The sequence below is a fragment of the Cygnus atratus genome, chromosome 6 (genome assembly GCF_013377495.2).
Source record: "Cygnus atratus isolate AKBS03 ecotype Queensland, Australia chromosome 6, CAtr_DNAZoo_HiC_assembly, whole genome shotgun sequence".
NCBI lineage: Eukaryota > Metazoa > Chordata > Aves > Anseriformes > Anatidae > Cygnus > Cygnus atratus.
Window position 1 is genome coordinate 25,645,639 of NC_066367.1, and position 17,765 is coordinate 25,663,403.

A 17,765-nucleotide genomic window follows, 5' to 3' on the forward strand; every position below is an offset into this window, starting at 1 on the left:
ATGGTTCTCTGATGAACATCTATTGATTTTTAAGAAAGAATGATAGACCGGACAAGTTTTCCTTCAATAGAAACAAAATTACTGGTGAATAGGGATCCAGCCTGCGAGAGATGCTGGCTCACCACCTTTTCCCCAGCAGGTGTATACGAGGTCCCTCAAATGAATCTCTCAAGCAGCATTTGCAAAGGGATCGTCAGGTCACACTGGGGCAGGCACTTAATTAACTCCTTCTGAGAGCAAAGGCCAGATCATCCTGCAGGGGCAGGGTTTCTTGGGATGGCCGGCTGTTTCAGAGATGTGGATAACCATCTGAAAAGTTCAGCCACAGCTGGACCTGCGTAGAGATGCTGTGCGGTAATCTAGCGTGAGATTTGGTAGCCAAGAGCCCTGGGCTCTGCTCTCGATTCCATCGCTGCCTTGCTGTGTTCTTTGGAGGTCACTTAACCTTTCTCTGGCTCATTTTCTCCGTTAGTATAAGGGGGGGATGATACTAACCAGCTCGCAGGGAGTCCTGAAGCATGACTAAGCTGTGTTTGTCATGTACTGTGCAAGTACAAAGTACATCTGAGGCCTCCAGGAGCAAAGATGGGAAGAGCTGACAGGAGCTGCTGGCTCCCTGCCCGAGGTTCAGCCCCAGAACTCGGCTCCCAGGGGTACCGGGAGGGAGCACGAGGTTTGTCACATGCATAATTCTGGGTCTTGTTTCGCATTGCCCAAAGGACCCTGCTCTGTTAATTATTTTTCTTATTATCTACGCTGCGACAGTTGAATCCCTCCTGCAGACCTGGCACCTGGTTGCAGCCCAATCGTGGGGAACCCCTTCCCGGAGCACCAGAGCACACCTGAAATCTCCAGCAGCTCACCTGGGCTGTGCTGGGTGCCTTTCAGTGCAGCAATAGCCCCAGAGGAGGAGAGTGACTCTTCACTCAGTCCTCTTTAGCTTTGCCTAAAAGCATTTTTTTAGCATGATCGAACATTGTCAGCTTCTGTGGGCTTTGTTTCTACTTGCAGGACAACTGTGTGCGTGCAGAGAGAGGGGGCTTGAGACAGGCTGGGCTGTAAGGAGGGAGGGGCAAGCTTCTCACATCTGCTGTAAGGTGCTGGAAAGCAGCAACGTGCAAGTGGGTGTACGTAAATTTAGGTGATGCAGACCAGCTGAGATAAGGTAACGTACTGTTGGGCTCTTGTGCTCACGTCAGGGTCCTGAGAGGTGCAGGTGGTGGCCAGCATTAGGGAGCTCGTGGCTCCAGAGTTGCTGGCAGGGGTTGTTGTGAAGCACAGAGGGTTATCTTACCTGCTTGGTGAACGTGGAGGGGGGCAGCGGTGGGAAACGTGAACAAACCTTGCTGATCTTAATACAAATAATAATCTGAAGCTAGAGAAACCTTTCATTTACACCTGTTCATTAGCTGCAGGGAAGGCCCTCCTGATCTACCACAGCTGAACTGAAAAGCATGCTCTTTTTAATTAGAAGGAAGCATCTTTTTGTCATCAGACAGAAGCAGTGCCTGAAAAGAGGGCTCTGCCCAGCACTAGAAACAAGTCCATCCATAGCTTGCATCTGAAGCATGTTGCAGCCCTCATCATTTCAGAACTCCTTAAAGGAAGGGTTTCAGCTTTTCCTCAAGCGCTCTTGTTGTGCAGCATCCCACTGGAAAAGCCTAGTTTGTTTCGGAGCTCTGTTGCGTGGTGGTGTTGTAGACGAAGTACTTTGCCTTCACTGCAAATTGTTTCAAGGCCACGCAACATGTGAACGAGTGCATGGGCATCGCGTTGCAAAGTTCACCCAAGGTGCGCTTGGCTGTAAGAAATAAACACTGACTAAGCAGCTTTGACTTGGGAATGTCGTGGCAAGTGGATTTAAGTGGATATATTCTTCCAGCCTTTAAAATACATCTTAGCTGCTCTCCTGCTGTTCTGGTACGTTTGCTTTGTGGTACCAGGCACAGTGAGCACTTAATCATTTTATAAGGCAGCCAAATACAAATTACAAAGCCAATTAACAAATACTTTCCTCTACAGGATTTATACTGCAGCTTGGCTCTGTCCATAGGCAGACTAGCGTAGAGGGCACTGTTTGAGAAATAAAGTACTTCAGTTTATACCCAATTTCCAAGAGTTTAAATGGCACTTCAGCACAGGCTTAAATGCTGTGCCCCTCTTTTGGGGGTAAGTTATTCTCTCAAGCAGGGCACAGAGTGTGGGACCAGGAGATGAGCTCCTGTTTGAGCTGCAGATATGCTCTGTGATGTCGGCTTGGTTGCTTACTCTGTGCTTTAAATTTAAATGAGAATTAGGTCTCTTTTTCACTCTTCTGTATGTGTTCAGATGGCAAATTTTTCAAGTTTAGGTTGGATAGATTAGGAGGGTCTTTACACCAGCTAACATCATATACCTGAGCTGGGGGCTAACACACTCCCCTGCAATCAGAGGGGCCAGTGAGAGGAGCCACTCTCCGCTTGGTGCTGTAGGCTTCTGCTGGGAATCAGCCTCCAGAGGAGCCACCGCCATCCCACTCTGTGTCTAAGGCAGCAACACCACGGTCTTGGCTGAGACTTCAGGGTATCACTGATTAACATGGACATCTTCAGAAGTGCACAGATGTTATGAGTAATAAGGTTAGTAGTTGTGAGCAACAAAGTTAGTAGCAATAATAATTAGCAATGTGAGGCACCTTACAATGTATATAATAGCGTTTATCCCAGAATACTTAGAAGAGTTTAGCCTTTTGCTCTGGAGATGGCTGAAATGCAGCTGACTCTGGGGTGAAAGAGAGCTTTCGTTGTAAAACCATGGAGTGAAGGTGCGTGACCTTTCCGAACAGAGAGTAAGAGGGTTGTCCTATCCCTCCAGGTTTGTGCACCAGCTTCCTATATGGGCGAAGGAGGTTATTAGAATAGCTGGTTGCGCCAAGCAATTGCTCTTCTGGTGTAGTCCAGAGGGGCTTAATTTAAGAGAGAAAGGAATTAGCCAACATTTACAAGATAAAGTGGGGGAAAAAAAAAGACCAAGGAAGCACCTCATCTATTCATGCAGAGATCTTGGTGTTCTCATATATTTCTTAATGCTACTCTTCCAACTGCTTTAAATTATAGTTCAGCAAGGTATTAAACAGACATAACTTCAAATACGAACAGAAAAAAGACACAAATGGGGCAATTCTAGGTATAATAAACCATGCCTGTCATTCAGAGACCTTGTTCATTCTTGGCCCGAAATTGCATTTAGAATGCAATTCATAACAATGGCACTGTCTTATTCAGCAGATCTTTCCCCTTGGCTTTTCTCTCCTCGTATAGTTTTACAGAACAAGTATGGTTAGAAGAAGGTGTTATTAATTACGGATTAGTCGGTTCTAGCCGGGCAGGTCGGCTGGTGTCTCTGGTAGCCTCGTCTGCCTAAGGGTGTTCATATTGCTGCTGATGGGACGTGAGAAGGATCAAACAAACAAAAAGAAACTGCCAGTGGCTGTGCAGCCACCAGGTAAAGCAAGCTGATGAAAAATGAAGGGAAACCCACCTTGCTGTAAGAAAGCTACAAGGTCAGGTTTAGAGAGGTGAGGTTAGTGGGAAGCTTTTGGAAGATCGTCGTGCTTCTCACATTAATACTGTGTTTCTGCCTGGTTTAGGTGTCAGCCACCGGAGTGATCTCACCACTAATGCTTTGCTCAGGTGCTGCGCAGCAGTCACTGAGAGGACAGAAACTGGCTTTATTTAAATGGACACTAATTCCTGTCTGCATCTGTTTTGGCTGAGTGCAAGGAAAACCGTGTCCTTTAGCTACATCTTTTCCATTAAATATATTTTGGTTGAATTTGCTGTGCAGTACTACTGGGGAAAAAAACTAATATTAAAATTTATTACTCAGTCAAACTGTCCAGCTTTTTACAAGACTGAAACAAGGAGCTGGAATCTGCTGTATGACTTCCAAAATCAATGCATTTAAATAGCATGCTTAACAACAGGATAGCAACTTCAAATCCCTGGTTATGAGAACTTTCTCCTTAGGGTGTTGTAACACTGGAGGCCAGTGACATGCTTAATTTCTGCAGGAGAAGGCTTATATCTCATGATATCTCATGTCCTGGAATTGCATTAGTATTTTGGTGAGAGCAGCATGTGCTTCTAGTCAGATCAGTCACTGGAGGAGAATTTTCCTCCATTTTGAGATTTTAGCTGTATGTAGGCTTAGTGCCTCTGGTCAGCTGCATGCATCTGCAGGGCATAATATTTAAGTCTGTAGCTGATGCCAGAGAGTTAATAACAAATTACCTGGGGAAGTGTGCAGTCCTTAGAGACAGAATAAGGTTTCAGAATATGAAAGAGCTGCTGGATCTCAGGTGATAGGACTAGGACAGAAGACGGAGGTTTTGTGTGTGTATTTTTCTGCATACTTATAGGAGGTATAATAATTACTGATACATTTTGTTCAGATATTGCTAATGGGACTCATTCTTCCCTGGGTAAGCAGTCCCAGTATAGAATAGGACAGAGGTGGTGCAAATCAAAGCTACATTGGCTGAAGATCTGGTACCAAGAGTTTGACTTTCAAGGTCCCTCATCATCCTTGTCCCCACCCATCTTTATTGACAGTCTGCAGTGGTTGAGATCCTTTGATTTATTTATAGAACTGGGTCAAAATATACAGACAACTCTATGATTATGACTTCCATGATATTCAAGTGAGAGATAACAGAAAAAGGAAAAATTGCTCAAGCTTCTTAGTGGTCATTGTGACCCCACATGAATTTCTCATGTGTGGAAGTTTGAGTAACTTTCTTTGCTTGGGCCGAGTGAGCTGCTGACTACAGACTCAAATCAACGCTCTTCAGAAGAGTCCTTAGGACCTTTGCATTACTATAAGAGCTTTCCATTGACTTCTTGACCTCACTGACGTAGGACTTGCACTTGCATTTTTGGTAGGTAGGGGAATGTCTGCAGACTAGCACTTATAGGGTGGGTGAAGCTCCACCACCAAAGCTGCACTTTCTGCTGCTTAAACAGGGCCACCACAAAAACATTGTTCACCTGGTATAATATAAATATGTCTTCTCTGGGAGGTTGCGGTGACAGGGATGTTGGAAAAGGATCACAGCTCTTCACACTGATGAAGATGACAAATGGGGTGCAAAATATGAAGCTAGGTATGGCCAAAAGCCTCAAGCACACAATCAAGTCCATAAGGCTTAATACATGTCAGCTGATTGCTGGTAACTGCATTGTCTTAGCAAGCAAAAATGTGAGATAAAAGCTGTTAACTAAGACTCTTCCATAGATGCTTATGCAAATGTGTCTTCCTCCCTATTTGTGTTGGGATATGAACATGCAGGGAGGGCTGCAGGAGCTCAGCTGATGTGTTGTATCTCATGCTGCAGTGACTTCTGTCAGGAATTCCCTTGCTTTGCCTTTGGAGATGTGATGACAGGAGGATTGGGAGTATCTGCAGTCACTGCCTTGATTTCCCTGCTGGTTTTCTGTGCAGAGAGATTCTGCTGAGAAGTATCTGTCCTCTCCTCCTCCTTTTCCACAAAGTCCATCTGCAAGGATAGGCTTGGGGGGGCATACTGCAGGAGGCAGCTTTGCTCCAGCTGACTTCTATCCAACCCCAGTTTTCTCAGTATGCAGTAAAAAAACATGAACACAGCCCTTACAGGGCTTCAACCAAAGCCCTTTGAGGGTCTTGAAATAGACTCCGTTTTGTTGGGATTTCAATGTGGGCCTCCATTACGAGGTTTGGAGTATTTTACTCCAGACCTGCTCAGAGCTTTGCTAAAAGGCTTACTAAGACAAATGAGCGAGGGACATATTACTATTTTTACATTCTTTGGAGAGAAATTCTAACAGGCCCTTGTTGTCCATAGAAATGGATAACCAAAAACTATTACTTGTGTTTATAACTTCTCCCTCCCTTCTTTTGATAGCCTAACAATTTGTATTTCTGCTTGCTCATGCAGGAACTACCTCTTCAGACTTAGTCTACACAACGTTTCTCTCATTCAGGTATGTTCACTTTTTACTCTCTTGTTTTATTTGACTTGCTAACAATGTTCTGTAGTATTTGACGTATGTTTTCAGAAGCCTGTAGAGAGTAAATTTGCAGAGTGGTGGAGCAGGGAGAGGACAAAGTCAGAACCTAGTGCTTGTTTCCACTCCTGTGATAATGCTGGGGGAAGGCTCTTGTACACTTGCCCATTTGGACAGCGCTCTCTGCTCTTGATTCTTGAGTGTTTGGGTGGTAACAGGATGTGCCAAAAATATGGCACCTTAAAGGAACAAAGCATGTAGTGTAACTGATACAGGCTTAAACAAAACAATCGATAACAATCCTCCTTCATTAGAGGAGATGTTGACAACACGTAGGAAAAGCTTTTACTATTCTTGTCCATCCCCATTTTGAGTCTATGTCGGCCCTCAAGACCATGGACTGCTGAGAAACTGTTCTGCTGAATGCATTGCTAAAACCAGGGCTGGACTTTCAAGCATTCAACAGGCGAAATGGGAAGCAAAATCTATATTAACCATGGCAGAGTGGAGGTAAAGCAGCTGAAGTCTGAAGGGGTTCGCAAATGTCTAGCAGTATTAGGACTTTTCTCCCACTGCACTGAAACTGGAATTGAAAGATGCAGCAAATACGGTTGATGAAAACTCCAATCTTTAAATTAATAAATACCTACGTTCTGGGAAATTTCCTATGTTCTACAGTTGCTAGAGCACCAAGGATGTATTCAGCATTTTTCAGACGGAAGGAAGGGTCTTCTTGCTCTGCCTGGCTATGTAAAGAAGCCATTAGGCTAGCATTGCCAGCTATTCCCATGTGCACAAGCCTTGTGCTGTTAGTAGGGGGTACAAGTATAGATGGAGAGAAGAAAAGATGTTTAATGGTTGTAAAATGCATTGAATCTTCCTTTAAAAGGAAAACAAAGTCCGGAGTTACCAATGACAACAATAAAGAGTTAGAGAAGCTGATACTCCCATTTGGCAGGAGTTTTCCTTTGCAGAGCTGTATTAGCATGACTGGAAGGATTCCAGCGAGCACACAGGAGAGGGAAGTCTCTGTAGTTATGCAAGATGCCATACCTTCTGCAATGCCTGTGATCACACTGCCTGACACAGCCTCTTTTGCTCGTCAGATGAGGGGTCCCCTTTCCACGAAACCCAGTCGTGAATTTCCTTACACACTTCTGAAGTCAGGCTTGGCTCGGGCCCTTTTCAGTGCAGCAAGTTTCCTTTCCTACATGGCAAAAAAATGGGAAGTCTCCTTCTATGGCACTGGAGGATGCTGTGGGATCTCCGGGTTAACATAATGAGCTTAGTTTGCTCCTGCTTTCTGGGTGTATCCGGTCACTTTGCCAAGCCTTTTTGCATGACAAAGAGAGCATGGAATTATGTTGACACACGTGTTGGGAATGATGGAAGCGATTGTTTCCCGACCTAATGGTTGCCTAAGTAGCTGCTTGGCTTGTCTCCATAAAGCACATGATGCAGCTTAGAGGCACCCCCTCCCACCTTCCCCTCGCCGTGCATCATTTTAAAGATCAGATCAGAAAAGGAGACAAGAAATGCAGGGAATTTGCAGTTAGACCTATGGAGAGAGAGAACGCAGTTTAAGAAGTAATCGCAGTGCTAGTTTGGGTTGTTTAGTATCTCCTCTTTGTAGCTAAAATACAGCGTGGATCTCGTCAGACCTGATCTGGGGGTAGTTTTTCTCCTTGAAACTGTGGTCTGATTTATTTCTGCTCATGGGACTTACTCTTCAGGTTGCCAGTGGTGCTGAATCTGCCTCAAGGTGCAGGATTGTGTTGGCAGATATCTGCTCCCTGTTTGTACTACCGTGAGGTGAGGGCAGAAGCATGAGGAGAACAGTTTTTGGAGGCAGCAGGGTGTGCTGGCTGTGGGCAGAGCCTGGAAGCAGGAGGAATACACCTCTCTACAGCAGCGCTGGGCGAAGTTTAAAGCTGGTTTTCACTGAGAGCTCCTGTGCAATCTGCTGTATCCCTAGGCTGTACCATCCCTGGGGAAAAGCCAAGGGCACATTTCAGCCCCACAGCAGTCATGGAAAGGAGAGGAGGCCAGGGGGCTCCTGTGAAGGAGAAGACGCCTAATCAGCTTTTCAGCAAGGGTGGCAACCGCCCCTCGCAGAAGCAATACCCTGGTGCCACCACTTGCTTGCACAGCACATTCAGTACTTCGGGCTGTCATTCTGTAATGGGGAGATTTACTAGCCTGCTCTGCCTAATGCATGTTTTCCATGACGGTTATCTTTTCTTTAACAAGAAAATGAGTATTTCCTGCCATTGAGCAGGTCATAAAGTTTTTCATCATAACATTACTTTATTCAATGCTTTTCAATAGGTATAAATTCTCCTTTTTCGGGATTATAATCCCCTTTATGTCTATTGCATATCACAAGAGCAGTGTTAACTATGTCGTTACTCACTGATTTTAGAGAGCTCCCAGACTTTCAAAGGCTGCTTTTTCCTTCTACCTGTTGAATGACTGTGGGTAGCTTTCATTTAAGCCCAGTGCTATTAAAAAGAGCAAGGGTTCTCCATCAACTTCAAGGATCTTTTTGTGAAACCATCACTCCTGAAAATACGTTTCAGGAGTCTTTAGTTCCAGAAGCTAAAGTTCTGGTATTACGTCTGAGTCTGAGCTGGACTGCCATGAGTATAAATTTGGCTTTGTGATCTCCCCAGAAGAGAACACTGTGGAGCACCATGCAGCCATTCCACAGGGCTGGGGTAGGAAGTTACTGTCTTCGAACTGCAGCAGACTAAAAAGCAATATTTAGCATTATGTGGGCAAGGTACTGCATAAGACCCATGTAAAAAGATAGCATTACCCAGTAGAGCAGTTGTGATTTCAGGGGAGGGGAGGAAGATTTTAGAATGTGTCCGCTTCTGGACTACGTTATACTTTCATAACGGGGTAGCTTCCTTATCTTTCTTAGCTCCCAACTCTTTGTTTTGGGTTTCTTCTCCTGAACTAGATACTTTTATCCCTGCTGTTCTGCTGTGTTCCAAAGCTTGCTCTTGACTTGGAATTTTTCTGTTGGTTCTTCTGAGGTGGTTACTCCAAGAACTGTGGCACCGAGCTTTTACATGAGAACTGGTGAGCAGAACAAGCTCGTTTCCTGGTAGAACAGTTCTCTGGGCTTTTTTTCCCTCTCTTTGTTTCTGAAATGTGTTTCAGCAGTTCCATTTGGGACCTGAGAAACCTTTCACCACTTGAGTGTTATTTGCAAGAAAAACTTTGGTGGTGGTTATTTTTTCTTGTGAGAAAAAAAGTTTGGCTGAATGTCAACATCCAGAAGGGAATTGGGGCCAAGGTATTTTGGGGATCGCTTGTGATTTTGTTTGCCTCGGCCTTTCTTGCCAAAATTGAGGCACATTGTTAGTGAATTTTTGAAAATCAGCATCTTGACATGCCCCAGGTGGGGTATCCAAAAGCACCTGTTAATTTTGGAAACTTTGGCATATAGCATTGAAATTCTTGCAGCGGTAAAAGAAACATAGTTTTAAAATGGATACTGCTGTTAATCTTTTAGCATCTTTTATACAAAATCCATGTAACGTTTCATCTCCATCTTTAAACTCCCCTTTTGTATGCATTATAAGCTCTAAATACTAGACATTTCATAGAACACGTTTTTAAAATGATGTGCACTTGGAGCACATGCTGTTTAATTTATGCATGGGCCTGAAACAAGGTTAGCTCCTAATCTGCAGCTTTCACAGTGAGGCCATAGAAAAGTCTGTTTTATACTGGAGTTTGTAATTAATGGAGTAGGTGGAAGGGTCATTTTAAAAACATAAGCCTTTGAGCAAATTTTAAAAAATGCACAGTGCTGATTAGGTCTTCTTAGCAAGGAATGCTATTCTCTGGTGTGCATTAAAAGCAGGCTACTTGGCAGGCATTTCATAAGTCCCAGTACGGTGCCTACCCCCTGTTCACCCTGATTTTACCTGGAATTTAAATTTCTCAATAGAAATGAGTGGGAAATGATTTTTCCATCTCCAAAACCTTTTCGAGATGCCAAGATATTTTGCACTGTGATGAAAATAAGACTTTTTGACATCTTTGTAAAATCTAAAAGAGAAGGAGGTAGACACATGGTTGCTTGAGATGAAAATATTCTGGGCCAGGTTATTTTCTGAAGTGACTAGAGAGAGGATTTAAATGTGCGTTTTTCTCATCTCAAGTGATTAACTTGGTTTGTTTGGGGCATCTTCCCTTTCCCTTTCCCTTTCCCTTTCCCTTTCCCTTTCCCTTTCCCTTTCCCTTTCCCTTTCCCTTTCCCTTTCCCTTTCCCTTTCCCTTTCCCTTTCCCTTTCCCTTTCCCTTTCCCTTTCCCTTTCCCTTTCCCTTTCCCTTTCCCTTTCCCTTTCCCTTTCCCTTTCCCTTTCCCTTTCCCTTTCCCTTTCCCTTTCCCTTTCCCTTTCCCTTTCCCTTTCCCTTTCCCTTTCCCTTTCCCTTTCCCTTCCTCTGTGACCAAAATTTGCCCTCTGGACCCAAGAGGCCCTTCCAGACTTTCTTCTAATAAGTTTAATAGAAGCTGTTAGGATTTCATAAAATGTTTTGATTCCAATTATTTCTTTTAATGGAAGATCTTTTGTGAAACAGTTTCTAACCAGCCCTTTGATGTTTGTTTACTCACCACTTATGTTATATCAGCTTAATAGTATTTAAAATACTTTATGAGTATTCAGTCCCTTTCTTAAAAATAAACCATATTTTAACAGAATGTGAAAGAATAAAAAAGAGTGTACCTGTTGGAAAACTATTTGGAAGACATGCTATTGCACTTTTTAATTCACGCGGAAATTTTGAGATTAAAACATGTTTTAATAAGCAATCTCATTTTTTGTCCTCTTGAGTGAGAATTAAGTTCAGAAGACAGCGTTGTACTTCTCGGATAGTCTGAATTTGGGATGCTTGCCTGTGGGGTTACGCACTGCCCAGTACCAGCAGAGCTGTCAGCAGCTAGATCTCCAGTTTCCTAACTACAAAACGTCGGGATGCTAAAAAACACATATCAACTCCGAATTGATAAATTGGCAGCACGTACATCTGTATATATGTGTATATATACGTATATACACATATATATATATATGTATATATGTATATACACATATATATAAGTATATACGTATATACACATATATATATACATATATACACATATATATATATATGTGTGTGTGTGTATATATGTATATATGTATATATATATGTAAGCTCTTCTGAGCATGTTATGCAGTCACCAGGGCTAAACTTTATGAATTTTCAGGACTGCTGAAAGTATAAGGCTTAAACCCGAGCTGGAAGTTAGCAACGTGTCTGAGCAGCAGTAGCTCTGAAAGCTTGATGTGAAGCTTGCTGAAATCAATTTCTTTCTGTTGATATCATGGGGTTTTGCAATGGGTGTTTTTCTTCAAACCTAAAATAGGAACGAAATGTTTCCATATGGCCCTGTAGCAGATGAACTGCAGCTCTGTATCCAGTGCATTTCCGGTAGAGACTGTTTTACTCCGGTTTTTCTGCCCTTGCTCTAAGAAGCAGAAACATCTCTGCTACAGAGGGGAGGCTCCCAAAACTGAGCAGCTGCTCCTCGAGTCACACTTCCCTCCCTGCCAGTCCCTGGAGGGCTCTCTGTCTCTGTGGCATAATCACTGGTAAGCCGACAGTGCCTGTCAACAATGTGTAGTTAATAATAATAAAACTTGCCCCTCGGTCCTAAATATGCCACGTAGCAGCAAATGGAACAGCTTCTGTGTTTTACACTTTGAATCCAACAAACCAAGCATTAAATTGTCAGAGAACCGTGGAATGGCTCGGGTTGGAAGGGACCTCAAGGATCATCTGGTTCCCCCGCCCCTGCTCTGGGCAGGGCTGCCACCTACCACATCGGGTTGCCCAAGGCCCCATCCAACCTCACCTCCACAGATGGGATCCACAGCTTCTCTGGGCAACCTGTTCCAGTGCCTCACATCCCCAGATGATGTGGGGCTTGCAGGCCCGACCCGTACTGCTGGCTCGGCCCGCTGGTGGCTGAGGGAAACTTCACATGCCCAGCGCATCTGTGTGCTGTTTGCTCCCTTGTGAGACGGGGATGTAGCACTTCTTCATAGTGCGGTGTGAGTTTTGTCAGTAAAAAGAGGTGAACATGTGGTATTTCACATTTACTTGCAAGCACATCCTTGAGTCAGAGCCATTCCCGTTTTTCAAAATATCCTTTTAAAAATCTAGAGGAAACCATGTGTCGACACGACAGCACGAACCTACGCATGTTCAATAGCAGGCCCAAGTTTGATGAAGGTATTTATCTGTTCAATCTAGTAGTAGTGTCAAGATTATCGTCCAATTTAAAATCTAGTTTGGGAAGTCATTTTGGGAAAGAGTGAGAACACTTTGCCTAGCTTTATGTAGCATGGAGCCACCTGACAGGAGCTCCATTTTGAGATGTTTTGGAATAAGCTGCACTTCTCAGAAGTCATTTTCTTAAAAGCAGTTTATTATTTGTTTCTTGCAGATTCCCAGATACTTCTTTGAATTATGTGGTACATATTCCTAGATAAAACATTTCTTTCTTTATTTTTAGGCCAGTGCAGTTCCCTCATTTAAAAACATAATCAAAACCTCTACAAGAGCAGATGCAGTCTTTAATATGTGGCTCATAGCTGAGTTATGATTGTCACATATTTTATCAGTATGCTACATTTTTTATTAACAGATTAACATATAAATCTATTCATAAATCACCTTCCAAAGCTGCACCTCAAACCTCTCACTCTCAGCCTAGAGGTTTAAAGCAATTCCATAATAAAGCTTATATTGGCTGAACAAACTTTCTGGCAAATTCAGCTTTTTATTCTGATGGTTTCAGGTTCCCAAATCAAATCTATTCCCTGAATACACCCCTCCTTAAAATGACAGATCAAGAGCTAGACTGTAGCTTTCAGGTGCAGTTTTCCCTTCGCAGGATTTATTTAAAAGAGAATTTCTACCCAGAGTGGGAGATGGCAGAAGAAAACCAGGCATGTCAAACAGGGGGTGGCCATGTCTGGAGGCCACACTTCATTCTCCAAGGATGCACTTCTCCAGCTGAGTGAGGACTGCAGGGAACTGTGGTCTTTAAAAGGCTCCGGCATGAGCCACTGGGAACCAGCTTTGTCCTGATGCTACTCATCAGCTGAAATGCAGAGAGCAGGGGAAGCAAATCTCTTGTCACACTCCATGGTGGTGAGTGATTTCTGAACACAACATCCTCTCTGTCTGAGAGAACCCAACTCAGGAGTCCATTTATATCTAGCAAAGCTTTTAAGCCCATGTTTAGCTTTAAATAAATGCCTATTTTCCTTTGAGAATTGTCAAAGTTAAGAACATGCTGCATGCTCCACTGAGTGAGAATAATTTCAATATGTGCATTAATAGATTTGCTAAACTGTCTCAGAGTGCACTGCTTAGTTGTAATCAATACAATTGCCCTTTAAAATGAGTATTTAGGCATTAGGAAGTTCTCATATATATGTTTACATATATATTTATGCATACATGTATATATGTACAAATACACATGAGGATCATACATACATATATAGGGTTGTATAGCATGTATAAAAGGTTCAGGAGCCATAGCTGTTTGCATTCATGCTTGGCACTGAGCAGGGCAGCTTGCTCGGAGTCGGTGAAGGTGAGGGAGACGATTTACGTCCAGAGGGGAACAAGCCTGTTAGGCCCACAGGGGCAGGTGAGGCGTGCAGGAGGACTGTCAGCTGTGGATTGTCAGCCTGCTTTCCCGGAGAATTTGTCAGTTGTCATTACCTCCTTCCCTGCCTCACCTCACTTAAATGCCAAAATTACTACAGGGGTATTGGTCTTTGTCAGCAAATATTATGAGCAGGATTCAGAAACTGAGAATTTAATTAGCTGCTGAAGTCACTTACTGATAACAGTGGCATATTGGGCTCTTTATTTGATAAAACCTTGTCAGGCATTTTATGTATAAGAAATGAAGACTAATGTTCTTATTCCTTGCAACTTACAGTCAGGACCATTAAACATCCTTATACAGAGAAGAAAAAAAAGGAAAATGAGAAAAAGAAATCTCATGGACTTCTCCTTTCTTGACACCAGTGTTGCTTCTGTATCTTTGCCAAATATATTTCTGCTCTTCCATTTGCCCTTGTTTTCTCTGTGGGCAGCTTCTCACTTCGGTGCCCCAGGAGGCTCTCGGAGACCTGCGTGTGCTGGTGCCCGGTCCCCTGCCCTGCCCACGCCTCCATCCGCTGCTGCTGCCAACAAGCCAGCTCTGCGGGACCTCCTGGCAGGCAAAGCAGCCTCTTGTTAGAGGCTGCACCTTAACTAAATCATCATTTATATGAACTGAGTTTAATACGAAAATATTAACATATAAATAATATAAATATTATTTATATTATTATCTATTATTATTTACTGCTTTATTATTTTAGGGATGTGGGGTGTTCTTAGATACGGAAGAGTTTTATTCTCTAGCTGGGAATCCTGGCTTGCCACAAGGCAGAGAAAGCAACTCTACTGCCCCAATTAGGATGGGATTGTTAATTTAAGCTGTAAGAGAGGACAGGTTGAGTGCAGCACCTCTGCCTAGGAGCAGTGGATGTGGCAGCAGTGACCTGTTGAGCTTCACATGCCAACCCAGGGCTCGCCCAGCCAGCTCCCACTTGTGCCCTCGGGAGGGGAGGCGATGCCTCCCGCGGCCTCTCCCCAGTTCAGCGAGCTGAGCTCTGCGGAGGTGCCGAGCAGACAATGGCTGGAGCCCAGCGGAGGAGCTCGGCGAGCTGGGGAGAGGTCCTGGCACCCCATTGCATCTGCTGCGAAGTCAGAAGGGAGAGAAGTCGTTGGTAATACAAGGCACTGCATCTTATAATGCCAACAATGGAGTATCTGGGACAATTACTGCAAAAAAGCATCTTTTATTTATTTTATTTTTTTTTAGACTGAGATACAGGGAAATATCTACATTTTACACTCAAAGCAGAGCTTAAGAGAGATTTAAATGATTCATGCCCTTTGTGCTGACTCTCTGCACAGGATTAAGTTTGACCCTGATAGCATCCAGTCATTTATAATGAGAGCATTAAAAAATCACCATTTATTGATTTGCACCTCTCTAAAAGGACCCATGGATGACCTCATATGTTTCCCTTAAAACCAGCCGTTGAGCTCTTAGAAAAAAAGAAATGAATTATTTTGTAGTAAACACATTTCATGTCAGTGCATGCATTTTTTCCCTGGATAAATAATCCTAGTTTCTCTGTCAGTAACGGTTTAGCCAATGTGTGTTTTACAGCTTCTTTTAAACGTAATGGTTCTGAATGACTAATAGGAAGGGGATTATAGGAGCCGGGAGCTATTCAGCAGTCACTAACATGGACTGCACAGCTGTTACCATTAACCCAGAGCTGAGACGGGAACAGTTTGCTCATCAGTCCCTCAGGACATCGATCCTGTCCCAGCATGGCAGGCACAGCTTCCCTCCATCCTTTGAAAGCCTCGGAGAGCTTTGGCCTCGAAGGTTTTACCTGCCTTCCCCAGGCTGTACCTGTGAAGGAGGGTGAGGAAATCTGGCTGTGGGGTATAAACGGGTTGCTGGGTGCCACCACAGCTTCAACGGTCTAGAGGAACAGTACCTTACAGATATTCTACTGTCAATAAAACACTTCTTTCATCTAAAAGTTACCACGCCATGGTTATATCCGTCTGATATGCTTTTATTGATAACAGGACCAAGTGGAGACTATGCTCTTCTGAGACTGGGGACACCAAGCACGGGGGGTCAGTGGAAAGAGATGTGTAGAAAAATTTTGTATTTCTGTCCATTCTCTACAAAGAGAGCCTAGATAGCATGGACTATTTCAGACAGGAGGCAAAGCATGGCTTGAGTTTTTGAGAGTGTTTTATTTCCTTGGAAGTAAAATAAAAAGGAATAACAGGGCTGCAGCCGTTTGGATAGGCTGCAAGGGTGCCCAAAGAGAAGTGATTTAAGCTTAATTAGGCATGACAAAAAAGTTCTGAAGTTAGCCTGGGAGTGTTAAGAGACAAACTGCAGTTGCCAAAGAGGAGAGGATTTTGATGCATGGGACAGAAAGGAATGATCAATGGTTCATAAATATACTAGTGGTAAACACAGTGACAGGAGAAAAAATGTATGTGGCTAATATAATTGTTACAAATTTAGCAGCTTTTGCTATGAAATCAGTTACCGAGGATTTAAGAACAAGGCTTTTTTTTTTTTCTTTCTTTTTTTTCTTTAAAGACAAGATAAATGTAAAAGCATTGAAAAGCACCAAAAAGGAGTCTGACAGAACAAGCACAAAGAAGTACACTGCGTTAAGCCTGTTGGAGAATCATTTTGTATTCCCCCATCTTAATTATAAGCCGTATTCTCAAAACTCATTTGTAGAAAGCTTGACCTTGGTGGAGGTCAGACACAAACGTGGTGGAAGGGAGGTAAGGGAAGAGACAGGTGGTGGAGGGAATGCAAGGGCAGGACTCGAAGTGGAGAAAATTGGAAAATAAATCCCGTGTTGGCAGGAGCGTGCAAACTGGAGAGCAGAACAGAGGAGCTGGGAGGAAGGAATAAAAGACACTGCATCAGAGTCTCCTTTGCAGGAGAAGGAGCAAATAAATTCCTTGTTGAGCTGAAGCTTGGCAGAGCTCACTACGGCATCAGGTGCTGACGTCTGGTGTTGGAGAAGAGGAGGCAAAAGCAAGGCAAACTGTGACAGACCAAGCAGGGAGTCTGAAGGCATCTGTTCCGCAGCCTTAGGAGGAAGCTAGGTGGATTGATGCTACGCGCAGCAGTGGGGCTCTGGCCACTTAGAGCAGCAGCAGGCGGGAAGTGCTTCCAGCCAAGCCTGGAAGGCGTTAGGTACACCCGAACTTTTGGTGGTGGGATAGGAGAGGGGCAGACAGCCATCTTCCCTAACCCAGCAGTCCAGTTTTCATTTAGACTGTGGAGCATTTCCATTCTGCAGCGATAAAAGAGAGGCTTGAGCACTGATTCTTGGTAAATCAACCGCATTACTTTTATCCAGACTGGCTGCTAGTGCTTCTCCGAGAGAAGCGTTCGATTTTATATTGATCAGGTGCTGAACACAACCACTGCATGTGCTGCTGGTGACGTGATGGCATTTGGAACGTAAAGCCTTTGATCTAGATGTAAAGAAAAGTGGAGATTTGGGTCCTGTCGGCCTTGTCATTTCCCCCCTGACCACTGGAAGTGTTGCTGCATCTCACAGAGGTAAGGCCGTAGATAACTGTAGCCTGCTCAGGGCCTTCCAGTGTATTTAGGACTGGATGGATGTTGGCTTCACACCTAATTGGAATTGCTGCGGAGAGGAGTTGGGGGAAGTGTACAGGGAATTCAGCACTGTTGGTTCTTCACTTTCTCAGTATTTAAGTGTTCCTTGCTGATGGAGCACAGATGGTCTTAGATTAAGGAAAAAACATGCCAGAACTGCAGGCTAGGTTCAGACTGGGGAGTTAAGCTTGACATGAAATAAGCAGAAGGCTGTAATTAGCTTATCAAGAGCATTAGGCACCTGGCGGAAGAAAGCAGGTATGAAATGCGCAATGTAGCTATGGAACAATTAAAAAAGATACTGAAATCTGTTTTACGAAGCATGGGGGTGCTTTTCATTGCTGACTTCCTCTTCCAGCCCAGCCTGGTAGCATCTGAAAAGTTCTACTGATTCTTGGTTATCAATGATTTATCAG

The 17,765-nt window shown here is 43.8% G+C and overlaps 1 protein-coding gene across 6 annotated transcripts in view; it reads left to right on the forward strand.

Moving 5' to 3' along the window:
* The window catches only part of SEMA5B (semaphorin 5B), a 274,579-nt gene that overhangs the window by 160,810 nt on the left and 96,004 nt on the right, over positions 1 to 17,765 (forward strand). For all 6 annotated transcript variants that reach the window (XR_004777167.2, XM_035536719.2, XM_035536718.2 and 3 more), the window contains one exon: positions 5,954 to 5,999. Coding sequence is in view for 5 of the 6 variants with exons in the window: in XM_035536719.2 (XP_035392612.1) it covers positions 5,954 to 5,999 (46 nt within the window). In the remaining variant the exon portion in view is untranslated. The remainder of the gene's footprint in view (positions 1 to 5,953; positions 6,000 to 17,765) is intronic.